This window comes from Osmerus eperlanus, chromosome 19 (assembly GCF_963692335.1).
Source record: "Osmerus eperlanus chromosome 19, fOsmEpe2.1, whole genome shotgun sequence".
Taxonomy (NCBI): Eukaryota; Metazoa; Chordata; class Actinopteri; order Osmeriformes; family Osmeridae; genus Osmerus; species Osmerus eperlanus.
In genome coordinates, this window is record NC_085036.1 from 14,271,990 (window position 1) to 14,299,386 (window position 27,397).

At 42.5% G+C, this 27,397-nt stretch overlaps 1 protein-coding gene across 2 annotated transcripts in view; it reads right to left on the reverse strand.

Annotated features, from left to right (window-relative positions):
- efnb1 (ephrin-B1) overlaps window positions 1-27,397 on the reverse strand; it is a 78,579-nt gene that overhangs the window by 41,582 nt on the left and 9,600 nt on the right. Inside the window, exon 1 of one of the 2 annotated variants that reach the window (XM_062486338.1) lies at window positions 2,257-3,317. The exons of the other annotated variant lie outside the window; for it this stretch is intronic. Coding sequence (XP_062342322.1) covers window positions 2,257-2,375 — 119 coding nt within the window. The 5' untranslated portion in view covers window positions 2,376-3,317. Of the gene's footprint in view, window positions 1-2,256; window positions 3,318-27,397 lie in introns of those variants that run through there. 2 annotated transcript variants of the gene reach the window in all.

Below are 27,397 nucleotides of genomic sequence, written 5' to 3' on the forward strand. Positions count from 1 at the left end.
CAATAAATCCAATTATAATCTATTTCCCCTTTGGAAATGTTCTGGCTCTCTGAGGTTACAGTTGAATAATGTCATCAGAGTTGAAACAGAACTATGTAAGGTCTTCTAAGCTATTTGCAAAATTGTTGCCCAATGTCATCGCGGATTTTCTCTAGACATGCAAACCAATACAAAAAGACATTTAACTGCCAACCTGTTTAATTAGTTCACAAGAAAAACTATAAATCCTGGCCAAGTCTCTTCTCAACCACAGACTTGATCTTTTAACACAAACACCGTCTATTTTTCTGAGCTGTAGTTTGTTGCTCTTCCCAGTTTCCATATCTTTATTTGCTTACAGTAGGATAGCCGTGAATAAAGAAATTTAAATTACTGAGCTCAAATAATTTCCCCGTTGGCCTTCTACTGAGAGCAGAACCTAACAAGATGTGCAGATTCATGTCACAGAACATCACAATTCCCATCCGAGGTTCAGGAGGACGACAAACACGCGTAGATAACGGCCAAGGCCATGCTACCCAGGGACGTCTGCAAAAATGTGTCTTTAAAAAATTGGAGAGCTGATTTGCCTGGAATGACTGTGGAAAGCCTGTAAGCAGCTTTGCAGAGTGATTTAACAGTTCTACTGTGGGGGTCGTGTTATTCCATATGTCTGTTTCCGAGTTAGACATCTATAAGCTCCTTGCTGGGCCATCACCTCAAGTCATAAAATTGTTACAGCCAACCAGAACCCAGACAATGTTTATTTAGGCTTCTTGAGAGTGCTTGCTTGGGGTCTGTTTTGCCATGTTATCAATTAGAAATACTGTTTTTCTCAACGTGCGTTTAGGTAATATTACTTTTTGTGGGGGCGTAACGTGTTAACTGAAAACTGAGTTGCAATGTTTTATGTAAAACATTCAAAATAATACCAAACATAAATTGTATCTTCGTTTTACACAAGATTGATAAAATTGATACAAAATGGCTGCTACTGCTGTCTGTTTATTAACGACAGTTTTATATGACACACAGTTCAAAACGTGAAACTACAACTTCATTTTTGTGTAACTTTTTTTTCTTTGTTTGTTCGATGCTTTTATGTAGTCCTTTCGGATAATTCCATGCAACCCATCTTTAGTTAATTGTAATCCACAACTTCATACTTTATAATTAAACTTTCAGATGTACTTTTGATTGTCATGCAGCTTCCCATATTAACATGATGTCCTAATGCATCCGTTATCAGTGTTTCTTTCCTTGCACTCAGGATGACCCAACTACAAGCGTTGTTGGGGTCTGAGTGGGTAAAACAGTACCAGTGGGATGAGTAAACAAACATCTAGTCACTTAAGAAAACAGACAGCAACTGTTGTACAACAACACAAAGCTCTTATTTTAACATCTGCTCAGTGTCCAATACTTCAGCGTTTAACACTGACTGATGAGGACAAGGTCTATCAAAACAACTTCACTCGACTCTATCACTGACCAACTTGGGTCTAATTCTGGAATATGTAAAGTGCCGTTAATATCAAGGATATTTTATTTGTTTTCAAATTCCAAACGATTAGGTAAACTAACAAAATGTGCCCATATTGAAGAGAGTTTTTAACATAAAAACAAACTGATCACAGTTTAGTGTCATAACTTTTTATGAGGTTGGCTGGTCTGATACACACAACTGTTGGTACTACTTTTTTATTTTCGCCTAAGCACAACTTTTAAAACTAAAAATGTAGTATTATAGATGTTCTAAATATAATATTTGCAAAATACAACAGAAATGTGAAATATGTGGTATACTCAATGGTATAAACCTCTTTAAATTGACAAAGTAATCCTTCTCACAGAAGCTATGATTATAGAAGAGGATGATTGACAGTTTAGAGTATAGTTATTATATTAGACGGGATGGCCCATTCAAAGTCAAACTCACATGGATAAACTTGTGTGTGTGTGTGTGTGTGGCAATCTATCCAGAGAACACCTGAAAACACAAATACAAGAAAACACACACACACACACACACACACACACACAGACGCCTGCTGCCACTTTGTCCCCCTAAAGAATGTAGGCTACCAGGACATGATGGGTCCTAAGTGATACCCTGCTAGTAAATTATTCACTCCATAACTATCTCCCGATCTAAATGAAGACAAAAAATGTCTATGACTTTTTTTAAGACCATTACCAATATACATTGGTTTATAGAAGGCGGCCCTCTCGTGCGGGATTATTTTATGTTTGGTTGCATCCTTAAAGGGCACTTACTTGGGATTTTGAGAGTTCCATATCACCGACTCCAAAGACTTGGCCATGGGCAACAGCGACCTGGAAAACACTGTCAAAATCCATAGGTAGTACTTCCAACTGCAACCTGAGCCAGCCATCTCCACGCTGAATGAGTGAGGTAAATCAAGCAGCAACTAAATTGTTCGAAACGTGGTTACAGTGTGAATCGGGCACAATTTCACATCCCATTCGTCAGCATAGCATGTAGATTCTTGAAATCCAGTACGTTGATGGTGGTTATTGATAACTGTCACTAAGGCGCTGTGTTCCGAGCTGGCCGCGCTAACAATAGCAGGTGGAAATTATTACACAGAACCTTCAGACTTGTAAAAATTGTTTAGGTCACCACACACCGTAGCTCACTGATAAAGCTACTTTATAAATTGTCACTGTTATCCACTGGTCAAAATGTGTCAAGTCAGGTAAAAAGTCCGTGAACTGGCGTGCGTTTTTCCGTTCTTCCGTCACATTTAATGCAGTTGCCTAAATGTGACCCTTTTGTCCTTGAATCTGAGAGAAATCTGGTATGTCCATTTGGCACATTTGTGATCTTGCTCTGTTTCGTCTAAAAATATACATCCAGTTCATTTCATTGATCAAGAACACGCATAAAACATTTTGAGGATCTTGAGAGAAGCCTACTCCATCCGTGCAATACCACCGGCTGCAGCAACAACAACAAATACACACAAAATCCTTGCTTCGTTTCAACTTTGAATTATGTCTCCAGTCTTTTTACATATCAGCCCGTTGAAATATTTCAAAACAGTAGAGCTATTCTAGATACCAACTCATGTTCGAAGTCCGTCGTGATCTGATCCGTCCAAAGAAAGCTCAGAATTATTCACGGCATTTACGCATTCGGTTAGGCTTTAATAGCCTATTAATTTCCATATAAAGACACTTTCTTTAAAAACTTCGACCGGGAGTCTGTACTGAACTCAACTCACTCGCGTTCAGTTCCACGGGCAGGCTACAGTAGTTCCAACATGCAATGCATAGCCTACTGTGGGAGTCGATCCTCGCGCTCTCTCTGCTGCATACGTAATGCAACGCTTAGAAAAGCTCAGGGCCACCCAACCAATCAACAGTTAGACAGTCCTCATTACACAGTTGTTCATCCTTCCCTTGACGGTAGAGACGAGGATTGTGTACAGTAGCCTGTGTAAATGGTCATTAAAAGATAATTGTGGTGCTTACAGTTGCAGGAACTGCAGTAGATCTACATTTAGGTCTAAATGTCCGCGGAATGGAAGACGTTTTAAACAGGTCAGGTAGTCAGACTTTACATGATGTCCGTTTTACAGACTGTAATTCATAATGTGGCTTTATGTCCCTACTCAAACGTCAAAATAATATTTAAAAAATAGGTCTGTTTCAGAAGAAAAAGTTTGAGTGTTTTGTCCGGGAAGAGAACAATTCAAATGTATCTTTTGACAATGTTGCCCTCTATTGGAATGGATTGTAATTGTGTGAAGAATATCAGTGATGTAAGTGTGTTGGGGACTCATTGCCCGTCAACTAACAATATAACTTGAACCAATATTGATAATGGACATAGTCCTTTTCAAACCTGCAATTAGATTAACACTGCATCAACACACTTATATTTTCTTGTTGGAATGAACATCAACATTGTGGTACATGAATGCCATTATTTGTCATCTAAATTGTAAAAAGAAAATTTGGTGACCTCATACCTGTATCACTCTGAAGCAGAACTATGTAAGTAATCACAGGGCATAACTCAAGAATGACAGTCGGTTATATGTGACCTTTTGAAACTGCTGTAGCTTCATCCAAGAAGACTCACTAAAAATAGCTCATTGCTCTAAATTTGATGTTTGATTTGTAACCCACGTCAAACACATACATTTATATTGCATATTACATCCTGACATTTCATCTTACGTGTTGTAATTTTCCGTAACATTTCAAACACAGCCATGTGTACTTCAAACCCCCTAAGAATCTTCCTTTGGATGTGATGGTCATTGTAAAAAGCATTTAGGTAGATTCTAAAGTGTCCCGTGGGAGGTGGAGTAATGTGGTAATGGACACAGAACATGAAGCCTGAGGGGGTGGAGGGTCTCCCAGGTGCAGTGCCACAGCTACCACGTCCTTGAGAGACACATGAACGGTTCCAGGGAACACAGGAGGAGTTACTAACTAGGGAGACGCTCGATTTGTTCTTGTCTGAACAAGAGCATGGTCAGAACACAAATCTATAAAATATACGTGCGTTCCTAAGTCACGAAACTCACGCATAAACGCACACGCGCGAACACACACACTCACACACACACTCACACACACACACACACCTCAAAGAGGGTTTGAGAACGACTAAAATGTGATTGTTTTGTCTGTCTCAAGGGGTCTTGTGCGAAGAAAACGCCGGATTCCAAAGAACAACTGGAGATCACAACACTACAGTGTTTTATCCCCTTTGCTGGGAGTTGAAGAGGGCGAAACTGAACGGCTTTACTGCAGCACAGACCCAAGCCTGGGGCCTGGGTAATTATAGGGTCTAAAATGTGTCATCAATTATTTATAAAAATGTAAGAATGAGCAATTTGCTTGTCGTCCAATATTTAGAAAGTTGCTTTAAAGTGAGTCATTCTGTGCCTACATAGTGGCTTCCAGAACATATTTATCAGTACCACGATAACAGCATTATGGAATCAATGATTGTGTGTTTAATGGGATTGTTTTTGTAGAACGGAAGACACGATTACGGAAGCTTTTGTATTCTGCTGCTCTGCCAGCTGGGATGAGGACTTTTCACAAGGAAAGAGCTTATGGCTGAATGTGCACAGCAAGAGCGAAGTTCTCTCTCCTTTCAGAGGGTAAAGGAATTCTAACTTTAAAAAGCTTCATTTAAATTAGTAGGAAACATGCCTTGGAGGATTATAAATCAGCTTTAGTCATATGAGGCCAATACCAGCTTCTCACAAGACACCGCTCTAGAGAGAATAAAGCCATTGCTCATTAAAAAATATATTTTTATGTTCATTGTGGTAACTGAAATACAGTCACTTTCTGTATACTAAACGTTAGCTATTTTATATATATTAAAAAAGTGTGCATTATTGTGCATACACCGTATAATGTATATTACACATATAGGGTTTGTGTGTGTGTGTCTTCGTTATTAATGCTTCAGAAGGAATGTCATTTAATTGGGGTATTATAATTTTTTTTTTGCTTCTCCGGTGTGATCTAAATGTAATCTCTGATTAGCACCTCTCATGTCATGAAGTTCCAGACAGACAGTGGAGAGGCAGCAGAGCTGTAAAAGTCCTATAAAATCCAGCTGCTCTCCGTACAGCTGCTGCTTGTCCCACTCACAGGACAGGACTACAGTTCGTATTTACAGTGTGATTTCCAAAGCTAAGCTGCGATACAGATCATTACTCAGTGTCAACTAGTCCCATGAGCATTGTAGCACAACACATTGAAGTAATCCTCCTGTAGTATCCATCTGAAGAGGGTAGATTTCACATCAAGAAACAGTTCAGAAAGTGTTTTTTTTTTATCTACGTTTTTATGTCACAGTCTGCCGCTATGAGAATATTCCAGAATATTCCAGTGTAGGCCATTCACAGATTGGGTTTGACAGGGCATGGAAATCTCAGCCATTATGGCACAGTTGTTCTTTTGTCCCATGACGGAACACAATAAACCCATATATTTATCTGTCATGAGCATATTTCACACCGCAACGTCAGAAAAATGGATTTGTATAGTCTAGCTCCGACGTTGTAAATACGATCCTATTCACAGGACTTCCACTTCTAAAATTATTATTTTACAATGAAAAACAAGATAATTTTACAAATAACATCATGAACACTTCCAGAGGATAAGCTGTTGACATGAGCATGTCCGTGTTGCACACAAACTCAAAATAAAAAATGTGGCTGATACCTTTATCCACTCTTTACAAATATTCATAACCTTTTGTCAAATCAGATAAGGGTGCAACAGATGACAGCCTCTGAGAGCATATGAGAAGTCAATGAGGGTGAGGTCATAACTCTCTTTGGCTCCCAGTTTAAAAATAAGAATACAAGGAAGCCTTTTTTGATTTATCTTCACCTTGCAGGCCCTCATGTCACTTCGCCTTCCTTCACTGTAATTGTGAGACCACGACCCTTTGCTGCTGTGAAGACTTCCTTCATGATCACTCGCTGCCCTGTTCTTGTGGAGGTTGGGTACATTCCAACATTGGCACAAAGCTATCCAACAATCCCAACCTGAAATAGCAGATTGTGGGAAACTAATGGAGGAAGTGGTGTAACAGGGAACTCTTAGTGAGGCTAAAAACCTTGAGCAAAAAAACAAAACAAAAAGATTCTTAACTTCTAAGAGATGGTAGAATTTACATGTTTATCTTCTGTGATGTTGTTTATTTGATTTGCTACCCAGTGATTATCCTTGGGAGTTTGCAGTTCATTCAGAGCATTGTCAGGGAAATGGAGCTGATGAAGAATGACTTATTCATAGTTTGTGAAGTGGAAAAAAAACTTCAAAGCACCCAAGCCTTTGTGTGTTTTCTGGAGCAAACTAGTTTTACAGAATATCCAGGTTATCTTAAACTATTTCATCTGATTAAACAGTCCTCTTAAAAAATAAAAAAGGTTAATTGACTTGAAAGCGTCTATTTGAGTACTTGAACATTGTTGAATTAATGATTCAAAGCCTCCTTTCAGAAAACTGTGCTTAAAGTACAACTAGTCTTCTAGTATTAACAGGAAGTTAATAAAAAAAAAGTTTTCTTTTAAAGACGCAAGGAGGACAGCATTTGGATGGCGGCTGACACAGGGGTATTCATGGTTAATGGACTAATTTCACACCTCCACCTCGAAGACCCATTTAGAGCTTAACCTCTTTCCTCTGAGAGTTTTTTTTTATTGTTGTCGGGAACATGAATATGAATCCCCAAAGCCCCAGCAGTGAAAGCCTGGAAACGCCTCATTGAGAGCAAAGTGCTGAGCTCCTTAGCTCCACTCCACAGTAAGGACTCTGCCTCCCTCCACCTCTGCTTCTCTCAGCCCCCTCCTGTTTCACATGAAGACACATAGACACATCGTCGGTGTCTTCTATGGAGGAGGCTTCCACTGCTCCTGGGGGATTCTCAGATTGGGTTTTCCACAGTTGAAACTGTGTGAGAGAGCAAGTATGAAAAAGCGTTGAATATAAACGAAACCATGTCCACTAATAGGCCCATGGATCTCTGTCACACTATGAAGATCTGAGCTAGACTCTGATGTAAAGAATTTGTTCAGCTCAAGCATCAATCACGTCAACTCAAGCCAGAGGGACTCCCTTTTCCACTCCACAAGTCTCCTTCCTCAGACGAACTGTTCGTCCGCTGGTGGCCCAGGATCTTCTCTCCTCTCTGAAGAGACGCACGCATCTTTCTCCGTCACCAACGGCAGCAGGGCCGCACAAGATAATCGTGCTTTTCCAGCGAGAAAAAGGGAACCCTGGAGATTCGGTAAACAAGCCATGAAATTGTAGAGGACTGTGACAGATCCATCATTTCCACTGGGGACACTAATGGAAGAGAAGGGAGGGGGGCACGAAGGAATGCGATGAGATTAGGATCTTTGTTCTCACCCCAAGGGGTGGAAGCTGGAGGAGGATGGAGGGGAGGGAGAGAGGGAGGGAGTTAGCAGGGAGAGACCGTGACAGAGCCCAGCCCATATGCTGAAAGATTAGGCCTCACTGGTACAGTAAATGTCCAGGTATACTTCAGCTTCTTCTAAATATCTCAATATTCCTCTATATTTATTGCTGTGAAGCTACAATAGAGGGACTGCATGTTCATGATCAGTATCAGAGTTGTATTCAGGGCAAAAGTTTAAAATGTTCATTAGCACTGACACAAAGCATGTGTGCTGTAATTACAATCACTGGACTTTCGGTGTATTTTTTGGACCAACTAACTTTTTTTTGAAGTGCAGACATGCCTTTTGTGCTTTATTTGAATTACAGCTTCGGGCTATTAATAACTTTTAATTTACTTTGGATACAAACATTTTAAGGGTACATCATTATGTCTCAGCAGCAGTCGAGAGATTTGTTTGAAGCAGTTAAGGAATATTTTGAATAAAAACATTAACAGACTGTATTGTCTGATGAATATAGGGCCAAAACCAAAACAAACAACATAGAAAATGAAAGGAATGTGATAATTTCAGTGTGTGGAAACTGGTTTCTCCCTGTGCTGAGAACAGGAAAAAAATGCGCTAACAGAGAAGTTCAACACATTTCTATGAATCGCGAGTTGTTCAGCTCTGCTCTTTGTCATACTGACCCAGTTGCAGAGACTTAGGAAAAGCATCACCTTAACGATAGTTAGCGGAAACATACTCTGACTGTTTTTTAAATTGCCTTCTTTCCATTATGGAAATGCTGAACTAATTTTAGAATAAACTGCAGCTTTAAAGGCAAAGTAGCTGAAGATTCCCTATGTGAGGATATACTGTAGGTTTCCCTGAAACAAGCTCTTTCAGTTCTGTGAGATACGAACTGTCCACAGAGAGTGTCCAGGTCACATGATCCTCTCTGGGCTGTGATGTCAGTGAAAGTGCTGGGACAAAGCCATCAGGTAGAGTCTGGCCAGACAATCCCAACTGACTGTCTCCTGTCTGAATAGCAGCCAATCAGAGAAGTCAAAAGCCTCCAGCGAGGCTGTTTCTGGGCTGAGGCTGCAACTCTCTAGACACCTCTTCTCTCTCGGAAGAAAAGATGAGAGAAGATCAGTCTGGGCTGATGATGTTTATCACAAACAAGACAGTTCATAGAGATGACATGGTGACATTTTGCTTTACGTGTGAGTTGGTGTTTTCCCCGTGGTCTCTCTCTCTGTCGTATGATCTCAGTCACGTGGTCTCTCTCTCTCTGTCGTATGATCTCAGTCACGTAATCTAAGTCTTGTCTGCAGTGCGTTTACTGTCCATGTCCTAGACATGCATTTCACTGACATTATGAAAGCTTGAGTTATTATCATGCTGATGATGTAACACTATGCAGCTTTCTGAAAAACCATTAAAAAAGAGACTGAAAGATTACAAAGTACCTGCAGCATTTCCCCATGTGTTTAGCCTGCCTCCCTCGACTCAGTCATACCTCTGAATCATCACTTATACAGAGCATGGGCCTCTGAAATGGCCCTGGCCTGAAACCTGAACTGACCAACAGTCCCTCTTCTTCTGCAGCTGTCATTCAAACACACCAGCCCTCGGTGAGTAACGTGAGGCTGTCAGGCCTCCCAGCCCTTATTTCAACTGTCCAAACACTGGTGACTTACAAGACAGCATAAATGTCACCGTAGCCTGTAAAAGCATGGTCGCATTCCTTGCCCAGCTCTCCATCATCACCTTTGCAAGACACACAGTTGTATTTCAGCAACTCTTTATTTGGTTTTAAGGGGTGAATAGAGCAGAACAAAAAGTATTTGTCAAGTAATTATTTCTTCTTTGAATTTGTGGCTGTTATATATGGAGAAATATCCAGGCATAGATTTTTTTCACATATACAGCTAGAGATGGAAAAAGTCCACACATCCTTCCTTCAAGTAGAAGTACAGATACTCATGTTTAAAAAGACTCTGGTAAAAGTGTGGGCTCTGTTATAAGCAGAGCATTTGCCAGGAGCTGACCTAGTTCCCATTGATGTTGATGTGATCAGATGCCCCAAAACGTTCCCTCCTTCCCCCATCCTCTCACAGCGCCCCCTGGGTGAAAGTGTGTTCCTCTGTTAGGTCAGGTTTGCCATTGACAGCAGCCTTCTGAACGCCACACACACATCGACCACGCTGTCCCAGCAGACACCTGGGCCATGCTGAAGGCCTTATAAGATCAAGAATAAGATCTGATTAGTTGTGACCATCGACGTTGCACAGACCCGAACACCAAAATAAAAGATGATACTATTAGAAGGTATCCAAATAAGGAGAAGAGTTTTTAAACAGTGAAGAAAGAAAATGTACATTTATGCTTGAACTATTCTTGTTTCTTTGTACATCACATTATGAATGTGTGTAGCAGACGGGTGAGGTACTCAGTAAAGTGAGCACTTTACTGGTTTCATAATTGCATACCCACATGTTACTGCAATTTTTTATAGCAAGAGTGCATCATAGTTGCAGTTAATTGATAGTGCTTGGCAGATAGTGATGGTTTGGAATAACCAGAGTAACACAATCCTCCCACGAGGATTCTAGATTCTCCCACTAGATTCCCAGTGAATCATCGTCTGGGAGTTATTGGAGGGGGGGGTGCCCTAAAATTCAACCTGGCCTGGTATGTTAAGTGAAATCCATAGAATGAACACTAATGATGACGCGCTGCTCTTGCTTCAGAGTTACTGCAGGGTATATATGCAGACTGGAGCGAACCCCCCCCCCCCCCTCCCCCGCCAGCCTCCGTTATCAATGACCAGGGAGCGTCTGAGCGCCCATCAATCACCCGGGAGAGGGGGAAGTGACACGAGAAGGCGGAGCCTCCATTGTCTGTGCTTGTAATATCACTGCCTAGACATAGTTAGACCATTGTACGGATAAAGACACTCTTATCTAGCCTCAGCATGTCCTGGGGATCATCAATTATTCAGACCCTGCAAAGTTTCTATCAGAGCCATTACACTATGTTTTCAACATTTCTATATCTGTTCTGTTCATTCTCCCCTGGCCCCTTTGCATAATTTATAAGACGACTACACATTTGTTTCAGGGTTCCTCGGCCTGCATTCCAGGTTAATGTCCTGGGTCTGTTATCTTCATCGGCTCACAAGCGTTTTCTAGAGACGCACCTCACATTTACACCGCACCGCCTTCACAAACATGAGTCTCTGAAAAAGACAACTGAAGCATTGTCTACACATTAACAGCAGCATGTTCAGACATAATGACACGACAGAATACTCAGACAAAACGACACCCATGTTGTTTTCTGTAAATACTAAATGGATGAGACATTATACTGACAAATGGACAAAGCCCAGCGGAGGAGTGTTCCTGCTCCGGGGGATGGAGATGAACGCTTCGGCCTCTTTGAGGACGGTGTAATTACCCTGCCTTTATCATCAATGCAGGGACTGCTTTCCCAGGCCTCCCCTACACTTGAGTGCACTGGAGTGCAACAGCATATGGCCAACGACAGCATAAGTGATCTGCTGCTCTGTTCAATTAGTATTACACCCTTCTGGGTAGAAGAGTCCCAGCTCTTCAGTGAGAACCAAGTCCACTTCACTCTCTCCCTCTTGTATCTCTGACACCAGCCCCAAGAGCCAAACAGCCCTTCTGTGAGGCTGCACAGTGCTGGGGTGTATCAGCTTTTACAACTTAAAGCGCTGACCTCATAATTCTCCAAACACAAAAATATTGTCCAACAACAGTTCCGTCTTGGAGGGGGAAACGCTGGAGAATGTTTGGGAGTGAACGGTCCTTGACTTTTGAAATGGAGATAGTGTTTCTCAGCAGGGCTGTGACATTGGTATGCTTCAGAACACACCAAGGACGGGTTTGTGTTGGTGCTGCGGGTCTGGGGCGAGGAGAGGGGAGGACAGGGTGCTCATGCAGAAATTATTGCCTTCAGGATAGCAAAAGTAATTTCATGCAATGAACATTTTGTGACCTTCGAAATCAAAGCTTTCAATGCCTGGTTCTTTGTAAGTGATATAGTACACTTTCAACACTGTCTTGTAAAGTACTTAATGTTCCTGTAATTTAGATAAAATTGTTTAAGGATGATCACCAACTCAACTGTGAAACAGGTTCAATGTAACTGTGGTAATACTAAAAGTATGTAAGTAAAGCATGAAGTATAATAACTGTTGGCGCTGTACAGCCACTCTGGCAGTTTATGTAATCAGTGTTGGAAAGTTAGGAATAGTTCAGTAAATTAAGGAATTTTTATAATTATCATCGCATTTGTTGTTCCTCTATCTCAAATTGTCCCCCTGCAGTTTGGAGGTAAACTTGTTTCTCTGGTATGTCCCATGACTGATAACATGATATTTATTTTCAAGCATCACTGCTGAAAGAATCTGAGCTGAAAGTGGTGAAACACTTTACTGTGTGCGCGATGGATTTACAATTAATTTACACTGTGAAACTTGTTATTTTTTCAATTTTAAGGGAGTAGACACATATATTACATTGATTTTGCTGCATGAAATGTATTAACTTTTGACTAACAACTTATTTACAATAAGTCATAGTATGCAATAATCTCCATGAGCAGCTGGTTCCATGGTACATCTCCCTAGATATGTGAGTTATGAGTGTGCAAGATTAGTACACTGATAAGTAAAACAGAAAACGTTGCTTGTACTTTTGAGAAATCCAACACTAGCGTCCTGTTGAAATGAGTTTCTGTGGTAATAAGTGTCTGACATGCAGGTAAGGTCCGAGCTGACAGCTGACAGCTGAGGCGTGGAAGGGGAACTTCATCTGTCGGACATGAATAAGAGACACTGTGCAGAGGTGAAGCTTCCTGCACAGTGTCACTATGTTCCTTTCTAGTCACTGTGAATTCACTTAATCAGATCTGCATGGCTGGAATTGCCCAGGGTACACTGACCCTGCTTTGGGTACACCCTTGTGACTTCAGGTCCTGAATCACTTAAGGGGAAACATTTATAACCAAATAAACTTTGTTAAGCTGTGATCTGATGCAGCTGCTAAGAACTTCTGTTACCAGCCCACATCGCAGCTGCCAGCTCGCATCACACTGGTGTGTTATTATGGAGGGCTCTGTGCTGAGAGAGCGAGGCGAACTGGACCTCAGTATTCAGTTTGTTTGTCTGACTTCTTCAGGCAGATTAGTCTTTCGCCTGCAACACTTGGGAGTGTCTGTGGGATAACAGTGTAACAGTGCACGTAAAGCTACCAGAGGAAGCAGTGATGATTGTAGGGTGAGGAGTGTGGAGGTCTGTTGTTGAGCTTACTAAAGGTTCTGCCCCATCAACTCCTATGACCTGCTGTTCACGTTTTGCAGAACACACAACCTTGTCTATGAAAAGTGTGGTCGACTCCTCGATCAAACACGCGGTCAGCTTGTCTGTGAAACGTGCAGTTCGACCGTCCTCTCTCTCCACAAGCAACAGGTCTCCTCGCCTTTCAAACACGGACAAGGACCATCTGAAAAGAGGGATTAAAACCAAACAGGAGTTCAACCCTTAATCCTGTTTAATTACAGGTCCATTTGTTTAATGGGTGATTGACAGGGTCCATGCAAATACAGGCTCTCCTGCCTACTCAGCAGACCTTTGTGTGAATGCTAACTAGAGCTGCATTTAAGAGCAAAAGCCCTCCTGTGTCTGCTGAAAGCACAAAAACGCCAGGGTGAAGAGGAAAAGAATGTCTTCACACTTCTTGAGGGGCGAGGTACAGTCCCAGAGTGTGTGGGTGGGTGAGAGAGAGAGAGAGACAGGGGAAGGGAGGGGGCAGGGTGAAGTGTAGGGGGGGGGGGGTGAGGGTTGTGAACGATGGCCTTCAATAGCCACTGAGAGCATTCCCACCCCGCCCCTCCCTCCCCCAACACCGCAGGGGGGGCCACAACTAAACTCACTAGCTGTGTCACTAATGAGCCGGCGAAAAAATTAATCAGGTCCAGGTGAAAATTTGTTGGACCGTTCAGTTCCAAATGGGAAGGAATGGGACGGTGTTTACTATGTTTGGCTATGAAAACAAAAAATAAACCTGTAGTCTGTATCTGTGATATATATTTTTTTTTACAATATACTCTCTTATTTTACATTTTTAATAATAATTTGAGAGTCTTTTCCTTAAAAAGAGTGCAAGTGGATTTGTTTAGAAAAATAACAAGAGCTCCTTGTTAAGAGCTCCACCTTTGTCACAAAAACAATGAAAAGGCCGGCTATGAAAAGGTGGAAGTGATGACTATAGATTCTCAGCATCCCATTTCCTGCTTCTGGAAAAGCCATCAGTGACGATGCTAATGTTAGCTCCCCTTAGTCACCATGGCTGTGCAGCATCTCCGGAAAGTTAGCAGATGATGCAGACTGTATATAATGCAAGATAAAATCTTAGCTTCTCTCAGAGTCTGAAGCATATATTGCGTCATCATGCTAATGCCTGATCCAAACTGTGATGACTGTTTCCAGGCTGTTTATGCTGGCTTGGGTTGGCAGTCTAATCACGTCTACCATCTGCAATGGCAGATCCTTCATTTGTTCTAATATTTATTTATATAGCTGATGATAGAATAGACTAAATATTGTACAGGCTTGACATTTTTCTGTGTACAGATCAGACTGGTCTAATTTATGTGGTATAACCTCACACTAAACTGTTTGTCTTGACTGCCACGCCAAGGTGGAGAGCATTCATTGTTTTGTTTTTGTAAAGCAACATGAAAAGTTCAGCTCCAGTAATAACAGATAAGTAATGGTAGAGGAAGGGAACCACAACTTTAGCCGTTAGTGAGAAATATGAATGTTATTCTGGTCGACCAGACCAGAATAACAAAATAGCTTTACTGACAATAACACAATAAAAAATAGTTGATGTCCTAACAAAAGCTTTAAATCATTTGTTTCCTCAGAACAATGTCAGCAATCTTGTGTGTTCGTGACAGTCAAGTGCAGATGACAGTTATGAAGGTCGTTTAGCACCAAAAAACAGCTGTGCTCTTTTCCCTTCAACAATAGACCTGTATGTGGTGTGACAGACCAGACTCCCAGTGTTATTTTTAAGACCTCATTAGTGGGATTCTGGTTCGGCCTCTCAGTTGTGTCTTCCACCTGGTTCAGAGCTGATTTATGACTGAGGGAGCCCTCTCAGAAACACAGCTGAAACCGGCTTAGCTTAGAACCCTTCCCATTTATCTTGGAAGTTTTATCTCCAAACAATGCAGTTCAAAGCAAACCCGCAGGAAAAAACAATCCTCGGAGTACCCTTCTTAAGGCTCGTCCAGTTTCCTGCGTCTGCGAAGACTGAGGCTTCTCAGACAGTGAGAATTACAGGATACACAGAGGTTATCTCCATGATCAGCCGGGGATTTATATTTTGGCTCCGGACAAGAAATACAACTGAAAACACAGAAATAGTTTGGAAAATCCTGTATATTTCTATAAGAAAATCTAACCTTTGGTCTCAGTTATTGCTACTTGGAAAAAGAGCTTCCCAGGGCCTTTGTCCAACGATAGATTATTGGCTGACATGCTCGTACTGCCTGGTTTCCTAACCCTCCTGACAGAGGTTTTCAGGTGGGTCACAGAAACAGCAGGTGTAAAGTTCTACGACACAAAGTTCACTTGAGGAGCTGAGCTGCACATTCAGCAGAGGTGGATGACTTTTCACAACCAGAGGGTAGGTGTCAGAAAGTAGGTTTCTTAATCCCGCTATGACATCTTTAGCACCTTATAGCGTGGCGGTGGTCATTGATGTCACCGTGACTGACAGTCCCTGCTGGATCCGGGGACACTGTGTGTGACAAGACTGAACTCTATTTACCAAGCAGCTGTCCACACAGGGGCCCATGTCATTCTAGGGTATGGGCTCCCTTACTCCCTGCATCCCCTTGTACCACAACCTGATACCCTGAATGTCCCATTCCCACATGGATGTAAATCAATCACACCACCGAGTACCAACCAAACACAAATGCGTATTGTCAAAGAAACACTCTCAGTGATGTTGGGAAACAGGTACCACCATGTTCGTCGACGCACCTGTCGACATGAACCCGACCTCTGCGATTCCTTCACGGAAGCAATACGACGAACCCTCAGACATACTGTACAGAGGTCAAGTACAATTCCTGACCTGATCCATGCATTGTCCTGCTGTGGGGGTCAGCGCTGGTTCACGTGCTGCAGGGTTAAGGCTGCTGCTCAAGACAGTCAGCAGCTCCACTCCAGTGACAAACCATCCGTCACCACAGAGATCAGTGCCTCTGTCACCTCCTCCTGTCACCCTCGTCCCCTGGCGGGGGGCTGGACTCCTAGCAGCATACTGGGGAGAGCTGCAGTTTGTGCTCTTGTTGTTGTTGCGTCCTGAACTCGCGTGAGCTGGGATGGTCTTTATCACGTCTGTTTGGAGGAAGACTCGGATGACCTGTTGTTCTGGAGGAGCACCTGCCAGCTCCTGTTCCCAGGGCCCCCCGTGAGGAGAGGAGGAGGGAGAGGAGGGGTGGAAGGAGAGGAGATGGGGTGGAGGGTAGAGGAGGGGTGGAAGGAGAGGAGGGGTGGAAGGAAGGAGAGGAGGAGGAGTGGAGGGCAGAGGAGGAGGAGTGGAGGGCAGAGGAGGGATGGAGGGCAGAGGAGGGATGGAGAGCAGAGGAGGGGTGGAAGGAGAGGAGGGGTGGAGAGCAGAGGAGGGGTGGAGGGCAGAGGAGGGGTGGAAGGAGAGGAGGGGTGGAGAGCAGAGGAGGGGTGGAGGGCAGAGGAGGGGTGGAAGGAGAGGAGGGGTGGAGAGCAGAGGAGGGGTGGAGAGAGGAGGAGGAGGGGAAGAGAGAGAGCAGGGTGGAGGAGGGGTAGAGGACAGACCTGTCCCTGGGTGCCTACCCCCACATCCATCACTGTCTGAGGGCTTGAGTTGGACTTCCTCCTCTCCCCCCATGTAGTACATCAGGCTGGTTTCATCCCCTGCTCGTTTTTCACACCCCGTAGAGCTGGGGAGGAGCTGGCGCTGGGCGTGTGAATGGTGGGCCTTCTCTGACTGAGTGGCTGTCGTCAGCTGCCTTGACCAGAGGTCGCTTCCTCTGACTGGGTTCCGAGTGGCTGACTGATCTTTACTTGAGGGGTAACAAAGAGAGACTGGCTTTAATGAACTCTCAGACATGCCTCCCGAAGGCATGAGGTCAGTGGAAAAATATCAGAGCTCTGCTTAATGGGGTTCAGCGACACCGCTGGAACACACAAAGTAAAAGAAATCCGGGATTATCCACAGAACACTTGATGTTGTTCAGGGTTCTATGGTTCTATATTCTGATTCTAGAACATCACACGATGTCGAGGACACAGGTTTTTATTCATCCACAAAAAGCCAGTCAACTGATTACGGTTGGCATTTTGTTGGAAAGTATTTTTGACTTGGTTTAAGACGGCCAAGGTCCATAGCCTTTATACCCTGTAATCCAAATGTGATATTCTTTAATCCACAGTCCTGCCGGAGTCTGTGTCAGCTTGTGTTTCACCATCACAGTACGATACGTGATAATGAGCTGTAAAGCATGCAGTGGATGTGAAGTTAATGGCTATCCCTAAAAGGTGAAAAGAATAAGTCAGTTTTTTCAGTAACAGCTCTCTAAATGGATCCATATTATCGAGCTATTTTCAAATTCTTTCTGTAAAATGTTTGGAGAGAGAACAGAGAGCCGAGGGAAACTAATCTGACACCGTTTCAGCAGGAAACCGTCTGGAGAGAGGGCAGGAGAGAGGGCAGGAGAGAGGGCAGGAGAGAGGGCAGGAGAGAGGGCAGGAGAGAGAGCGTGTGCCCCGCCATCATTAAACTCCCTGACTGGCATTCCACATTGTGAACCCTCGGACACCCAACCTTCCGGCCTCACTTTCCCCTTTATCAGTCACCACACACTCCCCTCTACCGCTAACAGCTCTCTCCACCCCACCTCCAACCAAGACCCACTCCCCAAAGCCTTTTAAGCCACAACCGTTTTAATAAAGTAGAGGGTTGTCAATAGACTGCCTCCTTTAGCGGGATCTGTGAGCAGACAAACATCTGGGTCTTATCACCTTCCTGTGGAGAGAGCCTCTCCGCAGAACAGAGTTGGGAGTTTTCATATATCAGCAGGCTATCTCCACTCAGCTCTCCTCTGCAGAACCAAACAGGCCTCTCAGCCAAGCAGATTTATGACTCATCTCTGCTGTGGGTGTGTGTGGGGGGGAGTAGGGGTGTGCAGGGTGCTCACCAGTTAACAAATGGGCAGAGAGAGGAATGGGCACTTGACACAGCCTCAGTGCGTTAGTCAGGCAAGCTAATTGTGCCAAGCTCCTGCCACCCAAGACTATCTCCATCTGGCCACCGAAATTCCGGAATTCTGGCCTGGCCAGGCCACATCTCAGTAGATAGCTAGTTACTTCTTCCAACTCTGGGAAGAACTGGGAACGAACACCTTCCCTTCTTTACTGTGCAGGTTACTTATATCTGCATCTGTGTCCCATCTCTCAACTGTCATCCAATCCTCAATGGGCTTACCTTACCCCACCTCTCTGATTCTACCGCTGGCTAGTTCCTTCTTCAATGGAGGTCATGCATCATTAACTTCCTGAGAAGCAGTATTGATTTATATAAGGTTATAAAAATCATAATGAAAACTTGGATGCTGATGAAAGGAGTCCCTGAATGTGAATGTGGGTTATAATGTGTCTTTGTGGAGGCGAAATTCAAACAGTGTGTCCAAACTAAAAGAAATGGCTTTGCAGGAATGATTTGCAGACAATTTTTGTGTTTTTAAGTCTCATACTCCTGCTTATTCATTAAATAGGTCTGCACATGCTCGCATCATGGAATCCCAACTTCTTGTCTGTCAAACGTTTTTAAAAGGTGGACTACCTACCTTTGTTTAAACGTGTTTACTGACATCTTCCTGGTGAGTGTGAAACTGATAAGGGTGTAGAAACACTAGCTATCCTTACAGGCCTGTAGGTGTGGGCTGAGTGCTACCTAAACAGTGTTTGTTTAGCATAAACATTGGGCTTGGTTAAAACTGATAATCTGCAGAATGTAGAGTACCCACCCCTTTGCTGAACTTCACTATTCTAGTTCCTTAATGCAGCATTCTCCTAAACAAAATAGTGGTCATAGTGGAGGTCACATGGAGGCCCAATCAGTGCTGTATAGTAACGTAGGCGACCCGCTACCCACCCATATATCTGTGGTTAAACTTTGAGAATATAAACAGATCCAATAAGCGTTTTGTTTATGTTGAATCAATTGAAGGAAGTCTCGTTCCTTCCTAGATCTCTGGTGAGAGCTCTCATCATCCTCCCCCGCCAGGGTTGTTTACCGAGATGTTACGGCTCACGCTGTGTCCTCTGCCATACCTGGCTGCTGTGCCGTCTCCTCTCCCTACCACCTGGTGCCAGACCATATTTCACAGAGCCGGACAGAGATGCAATCAATCAGAAGCCATCCCCCACCAAGCCACAGCTCCGGAAAAAAATATTCTGTAAAAGCTGCAGCCAATTCCTCCTTGAATCCCGCCTGAACCCCCACCCCCCCTTGGGCACACATGTTTCCCGCTAGCGAGAATCCCTCTCTCATTATTTCAAGCTAAACGAAACCCTTGGTAGGGTAACCAAGCCTTTGCTCTTCCTGACAGGAATGCCAAAAGAGATGTGCTTTTCCCCGATGAGATTCCTCCCTCCCGCCACCCTCTCCCTTGGTGGACATGTGACTGATCCTTAAATCTTTAAACTGAGACCGGCTGTCAAAAGCTGTAAGACTCAATATTCCTGTGCCAGCCAGAATAGCACCATGACTCTTGAAAGCAGGAAAATCCCCCCTGAAACGAGGCCCCGGAGGCCCAGACAAGGCCGTATAGAATCTCTATCACCTAGGAGACGACTTCATACACGTCTAAATCCAAACACTGTTGTCTTTTTCTGTAATGCCAACATATTGTGATGGATGGATTTTGTGACTGTTGGAGTAATTTGAAACATTATTTGGTTATATTCTATGTGACTATGTTTACACAAGGCCCTGTTGCAGTAGCATAATTAGGGTACGATACATGGTGTTGTATTGAATAAAAGATTCAGTCACTCAAGCCTCACTTGGCTCACTGAGACGACAGCACTCGTCAAATAATGTAGATCCGTAAGTGTCATCATAATTAAAATCTGTAGATTTTAATTAGAAAATGTATCGTACTCAACGAGAGGTAATGAAAATGTGAATGAATAACATCATTAGACTCCACCTGGGATGTGCTGGTAGATTAATTGATGTTCATATGTATTGAAGTAGACCGGCTGCTTACACAACTTATTTTCTTGTTTAAGTGGTTATCTGAGAGGCCAGAAAAGGTTGCTTGACATAAAATTAAATTCAGACTTAAAATTCAGGGACTGCTAGCGCTTTCAACTGTCTGTTTCTGAAGAAGTTAATTTGACTAGAGCTGTTTGCCAAGTCAAGGATCAAGGATATAAACTACACACAGTGAGTTGTGAAGATGCCTGAACAAATGACCCCCTCTAAAAATACGATGACTGTATTTCAGACAGTTCTCGGGGAACCGTGCTTTTAAACATCGCTAACATTGAGAGGTTTCTGTATCTATTCCTGGGCCTATAGCCTGGTACATTGTTGGAATGACAGAAACCATATGACCAAATGTCTGTTTTCTAGAATGCCAGACCTCTCAAGTCAAGGACTAATCCACTTTCTACACCTGATGAGGGAAACAAATAAAATCAATTTGAAAAATATCAATGTAAAAACTAAATCCATGTAACTCATTAAACTTTTGGAATTACACAAATGACTAAAATACTCAACTGTTGTTAATTAACTTCCGTTTGTAACATCATCTCTTTAACCCACCACAGATTTACAGCTAAGAATGTCTGTCCGGAGAAAAAAAACAGTGAGTATTTATGGCTAGGCAAGGCCGCATATCTCTTCTTCGTGAACACTGTAAAAACAGACGTGTCAGTATTCCTGCTCCTCCTTCTCACCTGCAGTAAATATGATTGATGATAAAAACCTATATATTTCATATCTGAATGGCTCAGTACATGATGTCATCATTCAAAACCAGAACCAGATATGATGTTCTCTTGTGGACTCGTCTTGAAATAAATGTTGCTTGTGCTCAATACTTTTGTTGGATCGACGTCTCACAGTGTTTCACATCATTTATGTTTTCATCCAAGGATTTTCTAAGGGGAAAGCAGAAGCTGGCCAAGGTATTTCGAGTTCATCACGTCTCTTTACAGTGTTTAGTCCTGCGTATAAAACATGATGGATCTTTACAAAAGTGTCTTCTTACTCCGGGAGAAATCTTTAAAAACTGTTGTTGTTTACAGGTCAGCTGACGAGTGATTCACTGTGAAAGACAGGAAGCCTTTGCGTGCCCTGTGGCACAAACAAAGCATGCTGTAATGTAAACGTGTACTATCGTATTACCCAGACTGTGCCGTTGGGCGGTTTCACCCGGAGCTCGTCTTGGCTGTGCAGCGGTACGTCAAGAGCACGCGCTAATAATAGACGCAGCCTTTCGGTGTGGCTAGAACAAACTACACACATTTAGCTAGCTAAAACACGGAGACCTTTCAGCACAGGACACTGCAGCTGGACTTGTAATTAAATCAGAACCTAACGTTACATGACGTTTATGTACTTTTTCCTTCTTAAAGAAGATGGTTGTTACATCTGATAGCTCTGGTCACACTGCTATTTGTACTTAATTGTATTTAATAAAGCAGTGACTGGGTTGTGATCTAGTGCCGTTTTGGACTCCCAAATCGGATTACTTTGATTGTGAATAGGTTAGTTGTGTGAGGCGACACTAAAGGGGTGCACTTTTGTGTTGTGGAAACGGTGGTTATTGCACATTACATCTGTCAGAACAAGGACATGTGACTTGAGGCCTTTTAAAAACTTACTAGATGAGAATGATTGTTGTTGTGTTTCTTGGACTTGGACCCATAATTTGACTTTATAATCCTTTAACCTTAGTTCATGAACCCTAACCCATAAGCAACAGATGATAATACTCATGTGTAATAAATTCCCTGCTTTCAATGATCAAGTCACTGGAACAAGCTTACAGTAGCAGTCAGATTTCTTTGGCTCGAGGGAGTTTTAGGACATTTGTGTCAGAAATTCAAGTCTAACTTTGCGAACAGTTAACTAATCTTCTCCTTATTTAATTTTGTATTGAATTTAGGCACCAACTGTTTAGTTTCCTGAGACGGGACCCACCATCAGAGAGGTCTGTATTGTGAATGAGCAAGGGGAACCGACCCGTTTTGCCTGGAATGCTGACGATGGATTTATTGACGGACTCTCTCAGCTGAGACTTAACAGTGATTATGTCTGTGTTGACTGGAAACTAGCCTTCTCAACCTTTGGGACCATCAGGGGTTCACTTAAAAGTCTGTTATGGAAGCAAATCTAATAAATATAATGAACAACACTGACATCAGTTTTTCGGGGTTGTTATTATTGCATCGTATGAGTAGCGTCAAACAGTTAAATGTCTGCAGTTTCTACAACGTAATAGCTTTTGATATCCCAAGACACCTATAGAAATCCCGTTGTTAAAGTATGAAGGATACCACAGAATTGCCACGCCGCTGGAAATACAACTTCCCTCAACACTCCATAAAACATGGATCCCCTGGCTGCTTCAGGCCATCCCTTAGACAAACAGACAGGCTCTCAGACCATTTATTCAATGATTAAACCCTGCTCTCTATCTGAGAACAATGAAAGGAGCATGTTGTTCATAAATATGTAGACACAGAATTTTCCCACAAAACTTCTCTCCAAACAGGATACGCAACCTAAACATAAAGACAAACAAGCATGATGTATAGCTGTTTTCCGTGAGCGTTTCTGTAAGCATTTCTAAAATCCCCGAGCGTGTAATTGGAGAGCAAACAGGGTTAGAAAACCACTATATCACTGGTAATTATAAGTGGCGAAGTTACAGCCGTTTAACGGCAACAAGGACAGGATCAGGCTGTGATACGTCAGCGGTTTTATTTACAATCTTACCTGAGTTCAAGGAAGGAGACCGGCAACAACTCAAGGATGGCGTCGCTACGACAACTTCAACCGCTGTTCTTGGAACAATGGATGATTTTAATAGTTAACGACCCCATGCTGTGACTGTGCCATTTCGCACGCGTGCACATTGGGATTTCCTGTGGTTAATGATTCAACATCTACAACCTTTAACTAGCACGCTGTTTGTCTTTTGTCTGTGTATTGTGCATAATAAAGACATTGCATGCCTTTGCCAAAGTCTTTGTGAGTGTCTTTGTATACACACCGTAAAGCCAATACATTTTGAATACTTGTAACTTTTGTGGAAACTGATTACATCAAACTATTTCAGTAATCTAAACAATTTCTTTAATAACCCCTTACCAAGGTTTACATGTCAGTATGCACGTTTGTATTAGAGTAATTGGACACATGAAATATATGTTTGGAGTACATGAAAGTTGTGTTGAAGCTTTCATGGTTGTATTGAATGTTAAGTTGACTGTCCTCTGACTTTTATGAAGTGAATTGTTTAGAAACAGCCTCCACGGGCAGACAGCCATGTGATCTATCGTACGACCTACAGTAAATGACTTGTCAACAAGTAGTAAGTACACTTTAGTGTACAGCGGACTAAGGAACACAGCCCGCACCCACCTCTCCAGGTCATCAAAGACTCGGAGATCCACTCTCCTGTGCTCCACTCAGACATCAATCTCTGCTTATCTGAACCCTGAAACAGCAGGATTTCTCTAAATATCTGCTTTATATTAAGTCACAGCCTCTAAAAGGAGAACAAAGTCTTGTCGAGGATATAAATAAGGACCCAGGGTGAAGCCTTGAGCAGATTTACACTGCAGGGCCGGGGGAAGGGATTAGCCCTGCCACTCTCCAGCCAGGCTGAGGCCAGGAGTGGTCCACTTCAGCTCTGTCCACGGAGGTGGATGTCCCAGGGCAGAAGGACCAGGCTAGGCCCAGGAATGCTGCAGGTCACAGGGTCATCAGCACCCCTTTACACTCATAATCAAGGCCCAGTGATTGAGTCTAAATACTCCCCTGACCTCAAACTAGCCCCTTAAAAAGAAAACAAGACATTTTGGACGTAGATTATGTCTTTGGTGTATTGAGATTGATGCATTGCGAGGCCATTGCTTTGAACCGAGCAACCCTTCAGGAATTAATTAATCAAAGTTTGGTTTTCTGAGCTAGAAGGGAGTTTTCACACTTCATTTGGTAAATATGGTGAGATGTGGAGGATTTTTACAAAGGAAATATTGTTATTTTTAGATTAATCTATTGAATATTCACTTTCAAGAATATGAAGAATATTAATCAAGATATTTTGTTTTGTTTACAGCTCAGACTCCAGTTAATTAAGCATTGACATTACCTGACTCTTGGTATTAAGTTGCCTCTTACATAAATCAATTTGTAATTACTGTACATGTTTTAAATGACCAAAGGGAGGAATTACTTTTTGTCCTGTTGCTCTCAAATGTTCGTACGGATGGAGCTGAAATAGCTCATTTAGAAAGAAAACAGCCTGTGAATGTTTTCTTAATTTCGAGGTTTCTTTATGGCTAGTATTACTTTCATCATTAAGGGCTCCAACATTCACTCTCCGTCCGTGACACATGTAACTGATGTAAAGGTTTTTGGGGTATTTCCACATGCCTACAGAGCAGAGAGCTTGTCATTAAGGTATTTCGCTCTAATCTTTATGGATCGTGAGAGAGAACCCAAGCATAATCTCAGCGTAAACATTGTGATGGTCATCTGAACCTGCATGTTCTGTTACACTCCACAACTCTGGACTTCTACGCCTTCGATGTTCTGCAAATAAACACCTTTGGAATTTGAGACTTCTGCAGTTTTTATTGCTAGAAAATATTCAAAATTCATTGATTCTTCATTAAATCTTAGTTGAGAGAACCTAGTTTCATCTTTTTGCAGTGGCTCCACAACATTGTTACAGCAGTGTTCACATGTGACTGTTTGGACTGTAAGCATTCGGTACTTACAACCGAAGAAATCTAAGATCGTCTCTTCTTTTTTCCATAGAGAATTGGAACGAAACAAAATAAATAGGAATGGTTTTAATCGTCTTAGGGTCGTGTATTGCTTCTGTGTATGTCTTACGAAAAAAAACACAGCCACTCTATGTGGTAGGAAAACACATGTTTCAAGTATGTGTTACCAAATACCTGTACCTCCATGTGTTCCCAAAGGCCTTACCCCGAAGGCTCTCCATGTGGTCTGTTTCCTCAAGCTCTCCTGGGAGTGGGATTAGTCTAAGAGACTAAAGGAGGCTGAAGTTCCTCTTCGACCATATCCTGCTCTGAACCGATCTGTAGGTACAGTAACAACCTAACCCTAATTCAATCAATCAACGTCTTCAATTCTTGAACCGTCTGTCTGTCATCGGTAGACATACCTCCTGATTTTATCATCTGTTTTTCTGAGCCAAACACTGCTTGTTGACTTTATACTGAGCGATGTCTTGTCCAACATCGCTGCCATAGTCGTGCTGGTGTATCTCCAGCAGCGAGACCGAGGTCGTTCGTATAAACAGCTCTTTGTTTTGACCTGCAGTGGACATGGGTGTAAATACAGGCATGTGTGTCTATATCTAGAGACTAACATTTCATCGTCCACTCAGATAAACCTCCGTTTCCTGCGGTTCCTCATGACACTAACAGTGGCTGCGTCAGAGCCACGGGCCCTCCTCTTGTGTTTGGAGGGGGTGGGGGGGCGGGGTGAGGGGGGCATCAGAAGGAGAGAAGAGGCCCTTCTCTACCCCTCTCCTGAGAATGCTTTTGAAACTCTCTCCAGAGTAAACAAGAGTTAACCTGTGGGACAGGGTCTCTCACTCCACATGCTGGCCCTACAGTACGACGGCCTGTGATGGATGCAGTGTGGCTGAAGATCTCTCCAGAAAAATATACAGTCCACTCACTATCTCCTGTTAAACTCCAGCCAGCTGCACCCTGGCTTGGTCTAAACCTGGGGTGCTTAAGATATTACACGTCAGCTGTGCTAACAACCACACCTCTTGCAGGCGGATGCAAGCCTGAAGTTATCATGTAGAGTTGCTTTTTATTGCCAAAGAATACATGGAGGAGGAAATAATGTCCTGGATGAGGTAATACGAGGGGTTTAGAGATACAATAGGACTATTTTACACTGTGTGGCTTGTCCACACTGAGGGAAAAACACACTCGATCTTTGTTGTGAAAGTTGCCATCAGTCTCTCATAAATTCTTGAGACAGCAAATTACAGAAAGGAGAAAAACTACCACAATCAAATTAAAATAAATAAATACATCTTCGACACTTTTTTGGGAAACTTCTTTGTCTCAACCATTTGAAAGTTTTTTTCACAAAATGTTTTTAAAACCTTTCTAAACGTTTTTTCAGAAACAGATATTGCAGAAACTTTTTTTCGAAAATGTTTTCAAGACTTTTTTCACATAGTTAAAGGAGAGGAGAACAGAGAAGCCTAAACAGAGTATGTTAAAGCAGAGCACACAGAGTACAGTACAGTATATTAGAGTCCTTCTCAAGTACTCATCAATGATGCAAACTTTTTTTCAGAAACTATAAAAAATATATCTTTTATTAACTTGGTGAGTATTTGACTTGTCTTTCATCAGTAAACACCAACTTCTAATAGTGTATTTGTGAGGAATATTTGAACAAGTTTTAACAACAAAGTAATTGCTTAAATTCGACAGTAAGTGCTCGTTTCAACAACAACTGGCTGGTGCCTTATGTCTTGTTAAAATGAGCCTTTTAAATAATTGGCCACTTTGACGATCATAAGAGTAAATGCCTCCTATAAACAGCTTTACTGAGGAACGAGGAACCTGAATGTGATGACCAGTTTTATTGTAACTTTAACTGTTCTGCTCAATGCCTTTTTCTAACTTCTTATATCTGTGTTCTATATCAATAAACCCTCTCAATTTAAAGAAGCATCGTCAACATGTTTTAGAACTGCTACAGTGTCTTAGCTACTGGCACGTTTGTGTGAAAAAAATGGATCCCGTTATAGGTACATGCAGATGTCAGTGAGGCCTGTACATTTTAACAGTCTAGCTGTGACCTCAGGATTGAAATAAATACAAGATCCTGGTGGGGAAAAATGTTTTCCTGTTTTCCGTCTCACACTAGAGGATGTTTATGTTTGGGATGGGCAACAGGAGTGAAGGCTCCCAACACCAGTCTCTCTCTGTCCTGTCAGCTCGTATCCAGCTGAACTGCTCTCAACCCCAGGTCCACCAGAGAGCCTGGGGTTTAGCCATGCAGAGCTGCTAAAATCATTATTTTAAGATGAGGCAAAAGAAAGCCTGTCAAAAAAGTCATTAAATGTGTTTTCAAGTTTAACTGCAATAATACACC